The sequence below is a fragment of the Carcharodon carcharias genome, chromosome 9, assembly GCF_017639515.1.
Source record: "Carcharodon carcharias isolate sCarCar2 chromosome 9, sCarCar2.pri, whole genome shotgun sequence".
NCBI lineage: Eukaryota > Metazoa > Chordata > Chondrichthyes > Lamniformes > Lamnidae > Carcharodon > Carcharodon carcharias.
This window is the reverse complement of record NC_054475.1, coordinates 172,327,776-172,347,525: the sequence shown is the minus strand read 5'-3', so window position 1 is coordinate 172,347,525 and position 19,750 is coordinate 172,327,776. Positions and strand designations below refer to the sequence as shown.

Here is a 19,750-nt window from a genome sequence, read left to right as displayed (position 1 = left end):
TGAAAACTACAAGATCCTGAGGGGACCTGAGAGGTTGGATATCCAGAGGATGTCCCCTCTTATGGGGGAGACATAGTTTAAAAATAAGAGGTCTCCCTTTTAAGACAGAGATGAGGAGAAACTATTTCTCCCAAAGGGTCATTGGTGTGTGGCATTGTCTTCCCCAGAAAGTAGTGGAGGCTGAGTCTTTGAATTTATCTAAGGCAGAGTTAGACAGAGTTTTGTTGAGCAATGGAGTCTAGAGTTATGGGGTACAGACAGGAAAGGACCACAGTCAGATCAGCCATGATCTTATTGAATGGTGGAGCAGGCTCAAATGGCCTACTCCTGTTCCTATGTCCTGGTGAACCAGATGTGTTTTTACAACAATCAACAATAGTTGTCTTGGTCACCATTACTGAGACAAGCTTTATATTCCAGATTTATTAGTTGAATTTAAATTCCATGAACTATCAAGGTGGGATTTGAACCCATGTCGCCAGATCATTAGCCTGGGCTTCTAGATTTTTAGTCTAGTGACATTACCATTACACAAACCATCTCCCCTGTTAATTGGCAATCTCCTGATTGCATAGGAATGCTGACAGGGGGGAGGTCAGGACCCGGAAATGACTCTGATGCCCATTAATGTTTTCTTTCAGGAAGGTTAAGGTCCATGTGCCTGCCTCTTTCACCAGTCTATGTCCTCCCAAAGTCTATTATTATTATTATACTCTGTGTATAAAGTCCAGGTCATTAGTATATATCAAAAAAACTAATGGTCCAAATACTGACCCATGGAAGCACCATTGTATTCCTCCCTCTAGTCTGAAAAACAACAGTTTACCACAATTCTCTGCTTTCTATCCCTTAGCTAGTTTTGTGGCTAAATTTAATGTTCTGAAAAATGGTTCCATGCAAATATCTGAATACTTTGCAAGCTGCCACAGTCCCATTAATCCCATGGGTGTTAATTTTGTTAACAAGCAAATTATCTGATATTTTGTGAAACTTCTCTTAAATGTCCATATACGCAAACGTCAATTAATTTTGTCTTGCATTCTAGTCCCTAAAAGTTTCCCCCACGGACATTAAACTGACTGGCCTCTACTTGCTGGGCATTTCCATTCCCAAACAAAAACAGAATTACCTGGAAAAACTCAGCAGGTCTGGCAGCATCGGCGGAGAAGAAAAGAGTTGACGTTTCGAGTCCACATGATCCTTCAATTTTCCATTCCCACTTTGTTGGACATGGGTGTAACATTTGAAATTTTCCAGTGCTTTGGCAGCAGCATTCTTCCCCCACCCCACCCTGCCCCCGACTCCACCCCACTCTCCACAAGGAGGATTGGGAAATTATGGGCAGAGCCTGCACAATTTCTGCACTTTCTTTAGTCAGTAACCTAGGTTGCATCCTATCCTGACTGGGTAACTTTTCCACTTTGAAAACTGTCAAACTGTTAATTATCTGTTGACATAAGTTTTTCCAATTGTAAAAGCATGATGGGGTGTGAGGTTTGTGAGTGGTGTGACTGTAATCAACTTATTCAATAGATTGGAATTATTCCAACTCCATGTTCTTGGTATCTTCTCACTGAGGAACTGTGGAGCTGAATTTGTTCTTTGTGAGATGTGACACCACTGGGAGGTATGTTTCTTCTCTGAGATTTACAACCTTAAGAACCTGCCTAGGGGATCATCAAGGTTCTTGTGTAAAATGTGCACTTTGTATTTTGTGACAATGAATAAGATTCCAGTTTTGCAGAAGTGAATTTGAAAGTATTGCTAAATTTAATGTTCTGAAAAATGGTTCCATGCAAATATCTGAATACTTTGCAGCTGTTTGTTGTCTTGTGATCTTGAGCATTCCTCCAGTTCATGATTGGAGAGAAATCATTCAACCCAAAACTACCGCCTGTCGAAGCTCATAGATACTAGGGCTCCTGTTGATTGCTTGGTTTTGTTCACGCCATTGGTTAATAAAGGAATCTTGAAATTGTCGAGTATAGTTTTAATCTGTTGATGCTTATTGTGCTTTCAGTAGGAGGAGTCAGAGCCCAATCAACTGCATCAGACCAAGTGCACTGGGGCCTTTGAAAAGAAAAGGTAACCATTCAGTGAACCAAAAGTCACTTTTATTTTTAAAGAAGATGATTATATTGTTCTGTCAAGGTGCCATGAAAAGTACAGTTGATTGTCTCTGGGTTAAAAAGTCATGGGTTCAAACCCCACTCCTACTCTTGAGTTCAGAATCCAATCTGGCACCTTTTGAGGAAAGTTCTTTGACTTGATTGGTTGAATGCAGAAGATCTAATGACGCTATTGGAAGAGCAGCAAGGGCGTTCTCCTGGTCAATATTTATCCCTCGACTGACACCATAAAAATCCATTAAATAATCAGTTCTCTCCTTACAGTTTTGGTCGGATCATGCTATGCAAACCAGAGTGCCAAATCTTCAAAAATAATTCAGTGAGTTGTCTTGATGAGGTGATAAGTGCAAATGCAAACGATGTAAATACAAAACTTAAATAATGAAGCAGTCTGTGTCCATATGCAGCAATACCCAGACAGCATTCAGTCTTGGGCTGATAAGTGGCAAGTCGAGTTTGAGTTCACACAAGTGCCAGACATTTCCAAAAAGAGAATATAGGAGCATAGAAGCAGAAGTAGGCCATTCAGCCCATCGAATCTGCTCCACCATGCAGTACGGACATGGGTGATCATCCACTTAAGTGCCTTTTTCTCACACTGACCCTATATCCCTTTATCTCATTGGTATTTAGAAATCTGTCAATCTCTGCTCAAGGTACTCAATGACTGAACTTCCACAGCCCGCTGGGATAAAGAATTCCAAAGATTCACAACCCACTGAGTACAAAAAAAAAATCTCCTTATCTAGGTCATAAGTTTCCCTCTTATTTTTAAATTGTGTCCCCTGGTTCTAGAGTCCCCAACCATGGGAAACATCTTACCTGCATCTGCCCTGTCTGTTCCTTAAGTATTTTGTAGGTTTCAGTGAGATCACCTCTCATTCTTTGAAACTCTAGAAGAATACAGGTCCAGTTTGCCCAATCTCGCTTCATAAGACAGTCCTGCTGCCCCCGGAACAAGTCTGGTGAGCCTTCATTGCACTCCTTCTATGGCAGTAATATCCTTTCTGAGGTAAGGGGACTAAAACTGCACACACTGCTCCAGGTGTGGTCTAACCAAGGTTCTATACAATTGAAGCAAGACTTCACTACTCCTGTACTCAAATCCTCCTGCAATAAAGGCCAACATACCCTTAGGGTCATAGAGGTCTACAGCACAGAAAAAGGCCCATCAGCCCATCGAGTCTGCGCTGGTCAAACAAGTACCTAACTATTCTAATCCCATTTTCCAGCACTAGGCCCATTGCCTTGCATGCCATGCCATGGCATTGCAAGTGCACATCCAACTACCTCTTAAATGTTATGAGGGTTTCTGCCTCTACCAACCTTTCAGGCAGAGAGTTCCAGATTCCCACCACCCTCTGGCTGACAAAATTCTTCCTCACATCCCCTCTAAACCCCCTGCCCCTTACCTTAAATCTATGCCCCCTGGTTATTGATCCCTCCACCTAGGGGAAAAGTTCCTTACTGTCTACCCTATCTATGCCCCTCATAATTTTATACACCTCAATCATGTCCCCGCTCAATCTCCTCTGCTCCAGGGAAAATAACCCCGGTCTATCCAGTCTCTCCTCATAACTAAAACTCTCCAGCCCAGGCAACATCCTGGTAAATCTCCTCTGCACTCTCTCTAGTGCAATCACATCTTTCCTATAATGTGGATTCCAGAACTACACGCAATACTCTAGCTGTGGCCTAACCAGCATTTTATACAGTTCCAGCATAACCTCCCTGCCCTTATATTCTATGCCTTGACTAATAAAAGCAAGTATCCCATATGCCTCTTAACCACTTTATCTACCTGTCCCCCTACCTTAACGGACCGGTAGACATGTACACCAAGGTCCCCCTGATCTTTGGTACTTCCCAGGGTCCTACAATTCATCGTGTATTCCCGTGCCTTGTTTGTCCTGCCCAAGTGCATCATCTCACACTTATCCGAATTAAATCCCATTTGCCACTGATCAGCCCATCTGACCAGCCTGTCTATATCCTCCTGTAAACTAAGGCTATCCTCTTCAATATTTACCACCCCAATTTTCATGTCACCCGCAAACTTACTGATCAACCCTCCTACTTTCAAGACTAAATCGTTTATATATCCCACAAACAGCAAGGGACCCAACACCGATCCCTGTGGGACCCCACTGGACATAGGCATCCAGCTACAAAAACACTCCTTGACCATCACCCTCTGCTTCCTGCCACTCAGCCAATTTTGGATCCAATTTGCCAAATTGCCTTGGATTCCATTATCAGTATCCCATGCTGGACCTTATCAAAAGCCTTTCTGAAGTCCAAATAGACTATGTCAAATGCATTGCCCTCATTTACACACCTGGTCACCTCTGAAAAATTCTATCAAATTGGTCAGACATGAGCCTTCCTAATTGCTTGCTGCATCTGCATGTTAGCTTTCAGTGACTTATGGACAAGGACACCCAGGTCCCTTTGTACATCTACACTTTCTAATCTCTCACCATTTAAAAAATACTCGGCACGTCCATTCCTCCTACCAAAGTGGATAACCTCACATTATTTTCTATCTGCTATGTTGTTGCCCACTAAGTCTGTCCAAATCTCCTTAAAGCCACTCTGTATCTTCTTCACAACACGTCTAGCTTTGTGTCATCCGTGAACTTGGAAATATTACATTTGGTTCCCACATTCAAATCATTGATATATATTGTGAACAGCTGGGGCCTGAGTACTGATCTTTGCGGTTCGCTACTAGTCACAGTCTGCTAGTGCGAGAATGACCCATTTATTCCGACTCTGTTTCCTGCCTGTTAACCAATCCTTAATCCATGCCAGCATATTATCTCCTATCCCATGTGCTTTAATTTTGTTAACCAACCTCCTGTTTATCAAAAGCCTTCTGAAAATCCAAGGATAACACATCCGCCTTATCAATTTTGTTAGTAACATCCTCAAAAAAAACTCCCAACAGGTTCATTAAACATGACTTCCCACAGATAAATCCATGTTGACTATGTCCAATCAGATCATTATTATCCAAGTGTTCATTTATCGCATCCTTTAGAATAGGTTCCAGTATTTTCTCTACTATTGATGTAAGGCCCACAGGCCTGTAGTTCCCTGTTTTCTCTCTGCCCCTCCCTTCTCAAATAGCGGAGTGACATTGGCTACCTTCTAATCTGCAGAAGCTGTTCCAGTATCTATAGAATTTTGGAAGATTACCAATGCATCCACTATCTCCATAGCTACCTCCTTCAATATTCTGGGATGTAGAATATCAGGTCCCAAAGATTTATCAACCTTCAATCTCATTAGTTTCTCCAAAACAACCTTCTTACTAATACTAATTTCCTTCAATTCCTCATTTTCCCTCGTCCCTTGGATCTCTAATTCGGAGAGATTTCTTGTATCTTTCTCAGTGAAGACAGATGCAAAGTAATTATTTAGCTTTTGCCATTTCTCTATTCCCCTTAATAAATTCTCCTGACTCTGCCTATAATGGACGCACATTTGTCTTAAACAAAGGTTTCCTTTTTATGTAGGTATAGAAGCTTTTCCAGTCTGCTTTTACGATTTTTGCTACTTTACATTCATATTCTATTCTCCCTTTCTTTATCAGATTCTTGGTCTTCCTTTGCTGTATTCTAAAATTCTCTCAGGCAGCTTTATAGGCCTTTTCTTTTAATCTTACACAATCCTTAATTTCCTTTGTCAGTCACAGTTGACTGACTTTTCTTTTTGGGTTTTTGTGCCTTGAAGGAATGTGTAAACTATGTGATAATCCTTTTAAGACTATCCTTTGCCTATGTACTATCATACCTTTTAATGTATTTTCCCAATCCACCTCAGCCAACTTTCCCCTCATACATTCATAATTCCCGTTGGTCAAATTTAACACTCTGGCTTCAGATTGAACTGCCTCACTTTCAAACATAATGTAAAATTCTATCATATTATGGTTACCCATCCCTAAAGGTTCTTTTACAATAAGTCTGTTAATCAGCCCCTTCTCATTACATAGCACGAGATCCAAAATAGCCTGTTCTCTAGTAGATTCCTCAACATACTGCTCTAGAAAACCACCCCTAACCATCTCCCCTTGACATAAAGAGTCTAAAGGGGGATTTAGACAGGTTAAGTGAGTGGGCAAAAATTTGGCAGATGGAGCATAATGTGGGAAAATGTGAACTTGTCCACTTTGGCAGGAAGAGTAAAAAAGCAGTATAATATTTGAATAGAGAGAGATTGCAGAACTCTATGGTACAGAGGTACATGAATCATGAAAAGTTAGTATGTAGGAAGACAAATGGAATATTGGTGTTTAGTGCAAGGGGAATGGAATATAAAAATCGGAAAGTTATGCTACAGTTGTACAGGGCCTTGGTGAGACCTTGTTTGGAGTACTATGTACAATTTTGGTCTCCTTACTTAAAAAGGAATATAATTGAATTAGAACATTTGCTCAACTGATTCCTGGGATGAGGGCTTTGACATATGAGGAAGGGTTGAGCAGCCTATGTCCATTGGAGTTTAGAACAATGAGAGAATGTATAATAAAAGGGGAGGTGGTGGAATAGTGGTATTGTCACTGGACTAGAAATCCAGAGACCCAGGGTAATGCTCTGGGGTTTGAATCCCACCACAGCAGATGGTGAAATTTGAATTCAATAAAAATCTGGAATTAAAAATCTGATGACCATGAAACCATTGTTGATTGTCATTAAAACCCATCCAGTTCACTAATGTCCTTTAGGGAATGAAACCTGACATCCTAACCTGGTCTGGCGAACTTAATATGTAGAAATCTATCAATTTCAGTCGTGAACGTACTCAACGACTGATCCTGCACAGCTCTCTGGGGCAGAGAGTTCCAAAGCTTCACCACCCTCTGATTGAAGAAATTCCTCCTTGTCTCAGTCCTAAATGACTGGCCCCTTATTCTGAGACTGTGACCCGGTTCTAGATATCCTAGCGAGGGGAAACATCTTTCTTGCATCTACCCTGCTGAGCCCTGTAAGAATTTTGTATGTTTGAATGAGATCACCTCTCATTCTCCTAAACTCCAGAGATTACAGGCCCAGTCTATTTAATCGTTCCTCATAAGACAACCCCTTCAAGCCAGCAATTAACTTTGTGAAGCTTCTTTGCAATCCCTCTATGGCAAGTATATCTTTCCTTAGGTAAGGAGACCAAAACTGCACACACTACTCCACCTGCAGTCTTACCAGGTGCAGTAAGATATCTTTACTCCTATACTCAAAACCTCTTGTAACAAAGGCCAACATACCATTGGCCTTATTAATTGCTTGCTGCACCTGCATGTTAGCTTTCTGTGACTCGTGAACAAGTTCAACACTTCCTAGCCTCTCACCATTTAAGAAATACACTGTATTTCTGTTTTTACCTCGTTTTTCTCCACTCTCTATTCCATTTGCCAAATTTTTGCCCACTCGCTCAGCCTCTCCAAATCCCCTTGAAGCATCTTTGCAGAGGTGATCTGATTGAAACAACTAAGAACCTGAAGGGACTTAACCAGTTGGTTGCTGAGAGGATGTTTCCCTTTGTGGGAAAATCTAGAACAAGGGAACACAGTTTAAAAATTAGGGGTCTCCCATTTAAGGCTAAAATGAGAATTCTTTTTCTCTCAGAGAGTGATTAGCCTGTGGAATTCTCTTCCCCAGAGAGTGATGGAGGCTGGGTCATTGAATATATTCAATTCAAGGCTGTGTTAGATAGATTTTTGATCAAGTGAGTCGAGGGTTATGGGGGCAAATAGGAAAGTGGAATTGAGGCCAGAATCAGATCAGCCATGATCTCATTGAGTGGCAGAGCAGGTTCGAGGGGCCAAATGGCCTACTCCTGTGGCTAACTCTTTTGTTGTATTCACTGGCATTACCATCACCAAATTCCCCCACCATGATCATCCTGGGGGTTACCATTGACAAGAAGCTGTGCAGGACCAGCCACATAAATACTGTGGCTAAAAGAGCAGGTCCGAGGCTGGGAATTCTGTGGTGAGTAACTCACCTCCTGACTCCCCTTTTGCCTGGATCAGTGTAGCTCCAACAACACTCGAGAAGCTCGACACCATCCAGGACAAAGCAGTCCACTTGATTGGCACCTTATCTACCATCTTAAATGTTCACTTCCTCCACCATCGATGCACAGTAGCGGCAGCAGTGTGTGCCATCTATAAGATGCATTGCAGAAATTCACCAAGGCTTCTTAGGCAATGCCTTCCAAACCCACGGCCACCTAGAAGGACAAAGCCAGCAAATGCATGGGAACACCATCACTGCAAGTTCCCCTCCAAGTCATACACCATCCTGACTTGGAAATATATCACTGTTCCTTCACTGTCATTGGGTCAAAATCTTGGAACTTCCTTCCTAACAGCACTGTGAGTGTACCTACACCACATGGACTGCAGTGGTTCCTTCTCAAGGGAATTAGGGATGAGCAAAAATGCTGGCTTTTCCAGGAACACCCACATCCTGAAAAAGTGTTTTTTAAAAAAAGCATCTTTCACTCTGCAGTTGTAACTTGTAATCTTCTCACATTGGTCTGTTTGAAAACAAAACTTGCATTTACGGTGTTTCTTTGCTTAACATTGTAGTTGTATTCCTGAAAAGTGTAACTTTAAGTGAGACAACTTTAAGCGAATCAGATTTTCCCATTACAATCAATGTAAAAGCTGTAGTTAGGCTCTTCACAACCTTTCTTGTCAGAAAAAAAATTAAAATGTTATAAGTTGAATTCACATTCATAAGCGCCTACATTCATAAATGAAATAACCTTTAAAATAAAATAAATTTTAAAATGTAAAAGAAATACAGGATTAATGTAAATAAATAAAAATAAATTGTACTCACCGGCTGGTTTTGGAGTGACCAGACTCCATCTAATGGCAGATGTTGGTCGGTGCAGCGAGCAGCTGAAGAAATCCCAGGACTTCAGTATCTGCTGTGAGCAATGGGAAAGAAGAGCCAGCTGAAGAAACTCTCCCATGGTGGCAGCAGACATCAGGGTCTTGGGCTACAGTACTGTGCAAGAGGAGCAACAGAAGATGTCTCCAATGGCGGTGCACTGATTCCTACAGCACTGGGAAAAATGCACAAAATGCCGTGTATGTGTGAGAGATGTATAGGCCACAGAACAGGAAATCTGTGACAAACGATGTTATAGTACAAGTCACAATGTTAAATGGCCATATAGGCCCTGCTTTATGACCAACGTTACAGCAAAGCAACATTGACTGAGTCAGTGTTAAGCAGAGACCTGTGGCATCTTTCATGATTTCAGGATGTCCCAAAGTCAATGCCAATTATGTACTTTTGAAGTGTAGTCACTGTTATAATATAGGAAATGTGACAGCCAATTTGCACACAGTTAACTCCCATTCAGAGCAATGTGATAATCACCAGATGTTGATTGAGGGATAAATATTGGGCAGGATTTTTGAGAGAATGCCCCTGTTCTTCGAAATAGTGCCTTGGCATCTTTGCATCCACCTTGGAGGTTTAACAACTTATCTGAAAGACAGCACGTTCAACAGGTACAGCTCTCTCTCAGTACTATAGTAGGAAAATCAGCCTAGATTCTTCCCTCAAGTTTCTGGAGTTGGTCCTGAACTCTTAAGCTACTGATTCAGGTGAAAATGCTATCCTCTGAGACACAGCTGACACCTTTTTGCAAAGAAAAAGAGTGTCTGCAGCTCCAGTGATTAATCTTTATTTATAATTCCAGGTGAGATGGAATCTGAAAGCCAACCAAAGCGACTTTTCCAAGGAACCACAAACATGCTGTCCTCTGATGCCTCACAACTGCCAGAACTTGGCTCCTGGTGAGCACCCAGCTTAGTACCTTCACTTAATCTGTATACTCCATTCCTGAGTTTAATCTATATACTATTCATTGTTTCTGAGTTTTTCCCTCTAGTGGTTTAAGGGAAACTAAGCTTTGATAAGTTAATCTGACTCCCTCACTGGTATTTCTGTGTCTACAAACTCTGATTCAGTGGTAGGACAAATTGTAACTGTTTCGAGTACAAACCTGTTTCCATCTCTTTCAGATGAAGTTACATTGTTTCATTGTTTGCCATTGTGAGAATTGAACTCTTGATCTTGGGGTTACAAACCCAGTACCATAACCACTTGGCTATTTAGGCCAAGCTCTAGGACAAATTGTAGCTGTGTTGGGCTGTGGTTCGTACTTCTAGTAAAACAGCTGCAACCAGTTCTCTCTCATTACTGTGTGTGCAAGTGGACATGCACACACTACTCCACATACACAAACTTAGTGGGGGAAAATTGTCATTTGTGGGATGTGGGCTTCACTGGCCACACCAGCATTTATTGCCCCTTGTTCAGAGGGCCTTTAAGGGTCAACCGCACAACCACATGTGGAGTCACGTGTAGGCCAGATCAGGTAAGGACAGCAGATTTCCTTACCTAAAAGTCATTAGTGAACCAGATGTGTTTTTACTACAATTAACAATGGTTTCATGGTTGTCATCAGACTTTTAATTTCAGATTTTTATTGAGTTCAAATTTCATCATCTGCTGTGGTGGGATTTGAACCTGGGTCCCCAGGGCATTACCCTGGGTCTCTGGAAATGACAGTATCACTGTGCGCCACTGCCTCCCCATTATTGCCCTTGAGAAGGAGGTGGTGAATTGTCTTCTTGAGCCACTGCAGTCCATGTGGTGTGGGTACATCCACAGTGCTGTTCGGAAGGGAGTTCCAGGATTTTAACCCGGCGACATAGAAATATATCGCTGTGCCTTCAAAGTCAAGATGACTTTGAGGGGAACTTGCAGATGGTGGTGTTCCCATGCATTTGCTTCCCTTGTCCTTCTAGACCAGACTTGTCCAATTTCCGACCTGCCAACCAATGTTCAAAATACAGTTAAGTGGAAGTGACAGATTCTATAAGGAGCTGCTCCTCCAATCACAGGCCATCTCTTTCCTGCGTTTACTGCTGATAGACTCACTAGTGGCAGTGCTAGGCCTGAGGCCCAGAGCAGCAGTGTTGAGTCTGAAGTGGGTGGGGAGGCTACTGGATGTGAGAAGCTGCAAGAGAGTGCCTATTTGACTGGGGAAAGGGGAGAGTGAGAGGTCATAAAGAAAGTCTGCCGATCGCGGGGGGAGGGGTGCGGCAATGGGAAGAAGCCGCAAGGGAATGTTTGGCAGCCGGGAATGAATTGAAGGTGATCAGTAATTGCTCTAACACATCCTGGATTAATCTGTCAATTTCCTGTAAGCAGCAAGCACTCAATTGAAATGACAAGTTTCAGAATGGCAAGAATTTCTATTTATTTCCAAATTGCTGCTGTTTCTTTTTACATACGAATTAGGAGCAGGAGTAGGCCATTTGGCCCCGGTAGCCTGCTCCACCATTCAATAAGATCATAGCTGATTGTGGCCTCAACTCCACATTCTCGCCTACCCCCAGTAACCTGTGGCTTCCTTAGAATCGTAGAACCATGGAAGGTTTACAGCACAGAAAGAGGCCACATGACCCACCTTTCCTGCGCTGGCTGAACAAACGAGCCACCCAGTCTAATCCCACTTTTCAGCATTTGGCCCATAGCCCTGCAGGTTGCGGCATTTCAGGTGCATGTCCAGGCACCCTTTAAATGAGTTGAGGGCTTCTGCCTCTGCCACCCTTTCAGGCAGAGAGTTCCAGACCCCCCATCACCTTCTGGATGAAAAGGTTTTCCTCATCTCCCCTCTAATCTTTCTACCAATCACTTTAAGTCTATGCTGCATAGTCACTGACCTCTCTGCTAAAGTAAATAGGCCCTTCTCATCCACTCTATCCAGGCCCCATCAATTTTGTACACCTTGATCAAATCGCCCCTCAGTCTTCTCTGTTCGAAGGAGAACAACCCCAGCCTTTCCAGTCTTTCCTCATAGCTGCAATTTTCTAGTCTTGGCAGCATCCTCGTAAATCCCCTCTGTACCCTCTCTGATGTGATTATATCCTTTCTGTAATGAGGTGACCAGAACTGCACGCAGTACTCAAGTTGTGGCCTAACTAATGATTTATATAGTTCCAGCATAACCTCCAGGCTCTTATATTCTATGCTTCAGCTAAAAAATGAAAGGATTCCATATCCCTTCTTAACCACCTTATCAACCTGTCCTGCCGCCTTCAGAGATCTGTAGATGTTCACTCCAAGTCCCTCACTTCATCTACACCGCTCAGTATCCTCCCGTCTATTGTGTAATCCTTTGCCTTGTTTGACCTCCCCAAATGCATCACCTCACACTTCTCTGGATTAAATTCCATTTGCCCCTTTTCTGCTCACCTGACCAGTCCATTGATATCCTGCAATCTACAGCTATCCTCCTTGCTATCAATCGCGCAGCTAATTTTTGTTTCATCTGCAAACTTCTCAATCATTCCCCTACACTTATGTCAAAATCATTAATATATCCCACAAAAAGCAGCTGACCTGGTACTGAGCCTTGCAGAACCCGACTGGAAACAACTTTCCAGTTGCAAAAACACCCATCAAAAATCCCCCTTTGTTTCCTGCCACTGAGCCAATTTTGTATCCAGCTACATTCCCCTGGATCCAATAGACTTTTTTTTTAACCAGTCCATGTGGGACATTGTCAAAAGCCTTGCTAAAATCTATTAGACCGTATCAACTGCACTATCCTCATCAATCCTCCTTGTTACTTCCTCAAACTATTCAATCAAGTCAATGTTTTAAACTTTATTCATTTATTGGATGAAGGGACCGAAGACATGATTGCTAAATTTGCTGTTCACACAAAGATAGGTAGAACAGTAAGTTATGAAGCGGACATAAGGAGGCTACAAAGAAATATAGTTACATAGCCGTTTGGTAGCACAGAACTTGAGTATTGCTGAAAAAAGAGACATGTTGAAGCTTTTTGTCTTGTACTCATCAGAACACTTCACAAGAATACCAATATAAGGGGAAAACCACAGTTTATACTGTATATGAAGAGTGCTGATTAGTTGGGAAGTGGACTCTGTTTGGTAGAGGCGTTACAATGAAGAATGCATGGTGACTGACAGTTAACCGCCAAGCATTGTTTGAAATTTAAACAGGCAGCTTGACCCTGATTGGTCAAGGCATTATCCTGAGGAATGAGTCAGCGAATGGCTGTCTCTTATTTCTGATAAGACCAATCTTATAGCATGTGGAACTAAGAATCCCAACATGGAAATTGACCAGTTATGAAGAGAGGTTGGATATTTAAGTTATGAAGAGAGGTTGGATAGACTTGGGTTGTTTTCGTTGGAACAGAGAAGACTGAGGGACGACCTGATCGAGGTGTACAAGATTATGAGGGGCATGGACACGGTGAATAAGGAGCAGCTGTTCCCCTTATTTGAAGGGTCAGTCATGAGGGGACACAAGTTCAAGGTGAGGGGCAGGAGGTTTAGGGGGGATGTGAGGAAAATCTTTTTTACCCAGAGGGTGGTGACAGTCTGGAATGCACTGCCTGGGAGGGTGGTGGAGGCGGGTTGCCTCACATCCTTTAAAAAGCACCTGGATGAGCACTTAGCACGTCATAACATTCAAGGCTATGGGCCAAGTGCTTGTAAATGGGATTAGGTAGGTAGGTCAGGTGTTTCTCACATGTCAGTGCAGACTCAATGGGCTGAAGGGCCTCTTCTGCACTGTAAGATTCTGTGATTCAGTGAAGATAGGCTTGTGGTAGAGAAACCCCTGGCAGATTTCTCAACTAGTACGTCAAGGAAGGGGAGTTAATTTGACTGCTCCATTTCAAAGGTGAATTTGAGCACAGGATGGAGCCCACTAAGACATGCAAGGAAATTGTTACATGCAGCTGTGGATTTAAATATAGCAAACATATCAACCATATATCAGAAATATGCGAGCGGTGGGAGGTTAGGTGCTACTCCATCGATGACACGTTTCTCATGAAACCCAATAAAGATGTTTGTGAGAGTTGGCTGAGAGGGTATCGCATGGCACCACCATCTATTTGGGCATACATGGTGTCATTAAAACTGAACTCACTGCACGGGTTCCGAATATAGATGGGTTAAGTGAGTGGGCAAAATTCTGGCAAATGGAGCATAATGTGGACAAATATGAAATTGCCCATTTTGGCAGGAAGAATAAAAAATAAGCTTATTATCTAAATAGTGAGAGATTGCAGAGCTCTGAGCTTCAGAGGGATTTGTGTGCCCCAGTGCATGAATTGCAAAAGGTTAGTTTGCAAATAATTAGGAAAGCTAATAGAATACTATCTGTTATTGCGAGGGGAATTGAATATAAAAGTAAGGGAGGTTATGCTTCAGTAATATAGGGCATTGGTGAGACCTCACCTGGAGTTCTGTGTACAGTATTGGTCTCCTCATTTAAAGAAGGATGTAAATGTGTTGGAAGTATTTCAGAGAACGTTTACCAGATTAATACCTGGAATGGGTGGGTTGTCTTATAAGGAACAGTTGGACAGGTTGGGTTTGTATCAGCTTGAGTTTAGAAGAGTAAGAGGTGACTTGATTGGAACATATATTATCCTGAGGGATCTTGACAGGGTGGATGTGGAAAGGATGTTTCCTCTTGTGGGAGAATCCAGAACGAGGGGTCACTGTTTAAAAATAATGGGTTGTTTACTTAAGACAGAGATGAGGAGAAATTTTTTTCTCTCAGAGGGTCGTGAGTCTTTGGAACTCTTCTTCATCAAAAGGTGGTGGAAGTAGAGAGAGTCTTTGAACATTTTGAAGGCAGAGTTAGATAAATTCTTCTTAAGCACAGGGTAGGGTGAAGTTATCTGGGGTAGGCAGGAATGTGGAGTGGAGGTTACAATCATATCAGCCATGATCTTATTGAAAGCTGGAGCAGGCTTAAGAGGCTGAGTGGCCTTCTTCTACTTCATGTGTTTGTATTTGAGGACAGTTAAGGGTCGCCCAATCTGGAGTCACATGTAGTCCAGACCAAGTGAGGACACCAGTTTTCCTTCCCTAAAGGGCATTAGTGAACCAGATAGGTTTTTATGACAATGGTTCCATGGTCACCATCAGACTAGCTTTTTAATTCCAGATTTATTTAATTTAAGTTCTACCTCTGGGCCTTTGGATTACTAGTCCAGTGACATTGCCAATGAGCCTCTGCCTCCCGTTGAGTTATCTGTTAATTAGTATACTATTAGTTTCTTAAATAATTTATAATTAATAAACCCTACTACTCCCAATAAGCTTTGCTACTGCTAGTAAACCTTTTTAATACAGATAAGACCTTGTAATTACTAATAATTTACATGTGTTTTGAAAGATAAGCGAGCAAAATACTGACCAACCAATCACTTAACTTTCCCTGTGATGTCATACGTTGGTGTTTTTTTTCTTCGAATGCAGTCAGTCCACAGACTGAGCCCTGCACCCCCAGCAGTTTATCCCTCCAAAGTCTCACAGCTTTCTCTTTGTTCCTTTTGTTGCTTCGAGTTGCACAGGTGTCGCACCTTTCTTCACAGCCAGAAAACTCCATAGGCTGCAGAGTGTTGACTCTCTGGGAGATGCTTTGGGCCTGCCATGCTGTTTCCTTGGAGAAAGTGCTCATGCAGAAACTCTTGACGGTGGTTCAGTCCTTCACCTGCTTAATCCCTATTGGTGGTCACTGATCTTCAGTTTGGGCTGTCAAATATAGGCCAACAGCCTTAATAAATCAGCCTTAAAGCCTCATTGTAAGCAGCACAAAGGAATATGCTTGTGGTTGTTGGGGGTCAATCATCTCAGTTCCATGACATTACCCTGAGGACTCCTGCAGTGGTGCCTCAGGCCCAAACATCTTCAGCTGCTTCATCAATGACCTTCCTTCCATCGTAAAGTCAGAAGTGGGGATGTTCGCTGATGATTGCATAATGTTCAGCACCAATCGCGACTCCTCAGATATTGAAGCAGTCCAAATGCAGAAAGACCTGGACAATATCCAGGTTTGGGCTGACAAGTGGCAAGTAGCATTTGCGCCACACAAGTGTCAGGCAATGACCATCTCCAGCAAGAGAGAATCCAACTATCACCCCATGACATTCAATGGCATTATCGTCACTGAATCCCCCACTATCAACATCGTGGAGGTTATCATTGACTAAAAACTGAACTGGACTAACCATATAAACACTGGCTACAAGAGCAGGTCACGGGCTAGGAATCCTACAACGAGTAACTCACCACCTGACTCCCCCAGGGCCTGTCCACCATCTACAAGGCACAAGCCGGGAGTGTGTTGGAATACTCTCCATTTGCCTGGATGAGTGCAGCTCCCACAACACTCAAGAAGCTCGACACCATCCAGGACAAAGCAGCCCACTTGATTGGCACCACATCCACAAACATTCACTCCCACCACCACTGACGCACAGTAGCAGCAGTGTGTACCATCTACAAGATGAATTGCAAGAACTCACCAAGGCTCCATTAGCAGCAGTTTCCAAACCCACAACCACTACCACCTAGAAGGACAAGGGCAGCAGATACATGGGAACACCACCACCTGGAAGTTCCCCTCCAAGGCACTGCCAGAATCACAGAATTGTTATAGTGCAGAAGGAGGCCATTCGGCCAATCGTGCCTGCACCAGCTCTTCAAGTGAGCATTACGATTCGGCACCATTCTCCTGCCTTTTCCCCATACCCTTGCACAATGCTTCTATTCAAATAATCATCCAATGCCTTCTTGAATGCCTCGGTTGAACCTGCCTCCATCACACTTCCAGGCAGTGCAACCCTGACTTGAACCACTCGCTATGTGAAAAAGCTTTTTCTCACACCAAATTTGCTTCCTTTGCAAATCACTTTAAATCTGTGCTGTCTCATTCTAGATCCTTTTACAAGCTACCATTGCTATCTACTCTATCTAGCCCCATCATGATTTTGAACAACTCTATCAAATCTCCTCTTAGCCTTTTCCTCTCTGAGGAGAGCAGTCCCAACCTCTGCAATCTATCCATATAACTGAAATTCCTCATCCCTGGAACTGTTCTTGTAAGCCTCTTCTGCACTCTCTCCAAGTGTTCACATCCTTCCTATAATGCGGCGCCCAGAACTGTACACAATATTCCAGCTGAGATCTAACTATGACTAAGCTCAGCATAACCTCCTTGGTCTTGTACTCTATGCCCCTGATACTAAAGCCCAGGATACTATATCCTTTATTAACTGCTCTCTCCACCTGTCCTGCCACCTTCAATGACTTATGCACATATACACTCAGGTCCCTCTGCCAGTTAAAAATTGTACCCCTTATTTTATATTGACTCTCCATGTTCTTCCTACCAAAATGCATCACCTTCCACTTCTTTGCATTGAACTTCATCTGCCACCTATCTGCCCGCTCCCCCAACTCGTCTATGTCCTTTTGAAGTTCTACACTGTCCTCCTCACAATTTACAACACTCCCAAGCTTCATATCATCCACAAGCTTTGAAATTGTCCCAGCACACCAAGATCTAGACCATTAATATATATCCAGAAAAGCAAGGGTCCCAATACCGACCCCTGGGAAACTCCACTACAAACCTTCCTCCTGCCCAAAAAATATCCATTGACCATTACTCTCTTTTTCGTATTACTCAGCCATTTTTGTATCCTTGTTGCTATTGCCCCTTTTATTGCATGAGGTATAGCTTTTTTCACAAGTCTGTTGTGTGGCACTGTATTGAATGCCTTTTGAAAGTCCATATACACCACATCAACAACATTATCCTCATCGATCTTTTCTGTTACCTCTTCAAAAAACTCCAGCAAGTTAGTTAAATATGATTCCCCTTTAGAAATCCATGCTGGGTCTTCCTTATCAACCCATATTTTTCCATGTGACTACTAATTCTATCCCGAATAATTGTTTCTAGAATCTTGCCCACCACTAAAGTTAAATTGATTGGTCTGTAATTGCTGGGCTTATCCTTACAACCTTTTTTAAACAGGGGCGTAATGTTTGCAATTCTCTGTCCTTTGGCATCCACCCTGGGTCTAGGGAAGACTGAAAGATTATGGCCAGTGCCCCGGCAATTTCTACTCACTTCCTTCAATATCCTTGAATGCATCTCATCCGGTCCCGGTGTCTTGTCAACTTTAAGCACCGACATTCTATTCAACACTTGCTTCTTATCAATCTTGAACCCTTCTAGTGACAGAATTTCCTCGTCTGTCACCATGGCCTGGGTAGCATCTACTTCTTGGTCAAGACAGATGCAAAGTATTCATTTAATACTCAGTCCTGGCCCCTTCGTCCCTGTGTAAATTCCCTTTTAGGTCCCTAATTGGCACTATTCCTCCTTTTACCACCCTTTTACTATTTATATGTCTATAGAAGACTTTGGGATCCCCCTTTACGTTGACTGCCAGTCTTTTCTCATAATCCCTCTTTGCTTCTCTAATATATTTTTTCACCTCCCCTCTGAACCTTCTGTATTCCTCTTGGTTCTCAATTGTATTTTCTATCTGACACCTGTCATAAGTGCACTTTTTCTTCTTTATCTTAATTTCTGTCTCTTTTTTTATCCAGGGAGCTCTGGATTTGTTTGCTCTACCTTTCCCTTTTGATGAAATATAACTTGACTGTGCCTGAACCATTTCTTTTTTGAAGGTAGCCCATTGTTCAGCTATAGCTTTTCCCGCCAGCCTTTGGATCCAGTCTATCTGGCCCAGCTCCGTTCTTGCCCCATTGAAGTCGGCTCTCGTCCAGTTAATTATTCTTACTCTGGATTGCTCATTGTCCTTATCTACCATCATCCTGAACCTTAGGATCCAATGCACTATCTCCTAAATGTTCCTCCCACTGACACTTGATCTACTTGGCCCACCTCATTTCCAAGAACCAGATCCAACAGTGCGTCTTTTCTTGTTGGATTGGAAACATACTGCTGTAGAAAATTCTCCTCAACACAATCTAGGAACTTTTGCCCCTCTCCGCCCTTTACACTACCACTGTCCCAGTCTACATTCGGGTAATTGAAGGCCCCCATTATAACTACAATATAATGCCTGTATCTCTCTGTAATCTCCTTGCAAATTTGTTCCTGTACATCTTTCCCACTAGTTGGTGGCCTATGGGCTGATCAACTTAATTCCCCCCTTTTGTTCCTTAGCTCTAGCCAAATTGATTATGCCCTCCCTCTCCAATACTGCAATGCTCTCCTTAACCAATACCGTCACCCCTCCTCTTCTTCCTTTCCTATCATTTCTGAGCACCTTGTACACGGGAATATTCACTTACATGCATAGTAACCCTGATTTAGACTTCGTTACTTGCTTCAACTCCACCTATTAACTTACTATTCTTTATACTAAAGCTACCTGTCTCTCCCTGCAATTGCTCTCTAATATTCTTTCCTGCTTCCCACACCCCTGCCGAGTTAGTTTAAAGCCTCCCCCAACAACACTAGCAAAACGCCCCACAAGAAGCTTGGTCCCAGCTCTGTTCAGGTGCAACTCGTCCGGCTTGTACAGGTGCCATCTCCTCCAGAGCCAGTCCCAGGAATCTAAAGCCCTCCCTCCTGCACCATCTTTCCAATCACACATTCATCTGCCTTATCCTCCTATTTTTGTACTCACTTGCAGGTGGCACTGGGAGTAATCTAGAGATTATTACATCTGAGGTCCTGCTTGCTAATTTTCTCCCTAGCTCC

At 42.8% G+C, this 19,750-nt stretch overlaps 1 protein-coding gene across 3 annotated transcripts in view; it reads left to right on the top strand.

Moving 5' to 3' along the window:
- The window catches only part of pabir2 (PABIR family member 2), a 170,938-nt gene that overhangs the window by 136,772 nt on the left and 14,416 nt on the right, over window positions 1-19,750 (top strand). For all 3 annotated transcript variants that reach the window (XM_041194832.1, XM_041194831.1, XM_041194833.1), the window contains 2 exons: window positions 2,021-2,085; window positions 9,855-9,951. In XM_041194832.1, coding sequence (XP_041050766.1) covers window positions 2,021-2,085; window positions 9,855-9,951 — 162 coding nt within the window. The remainder of the gene's footprint in view (window positions 1-2,020; window positions 2,086-9,854; window positions 9,952-19,750) is intronic.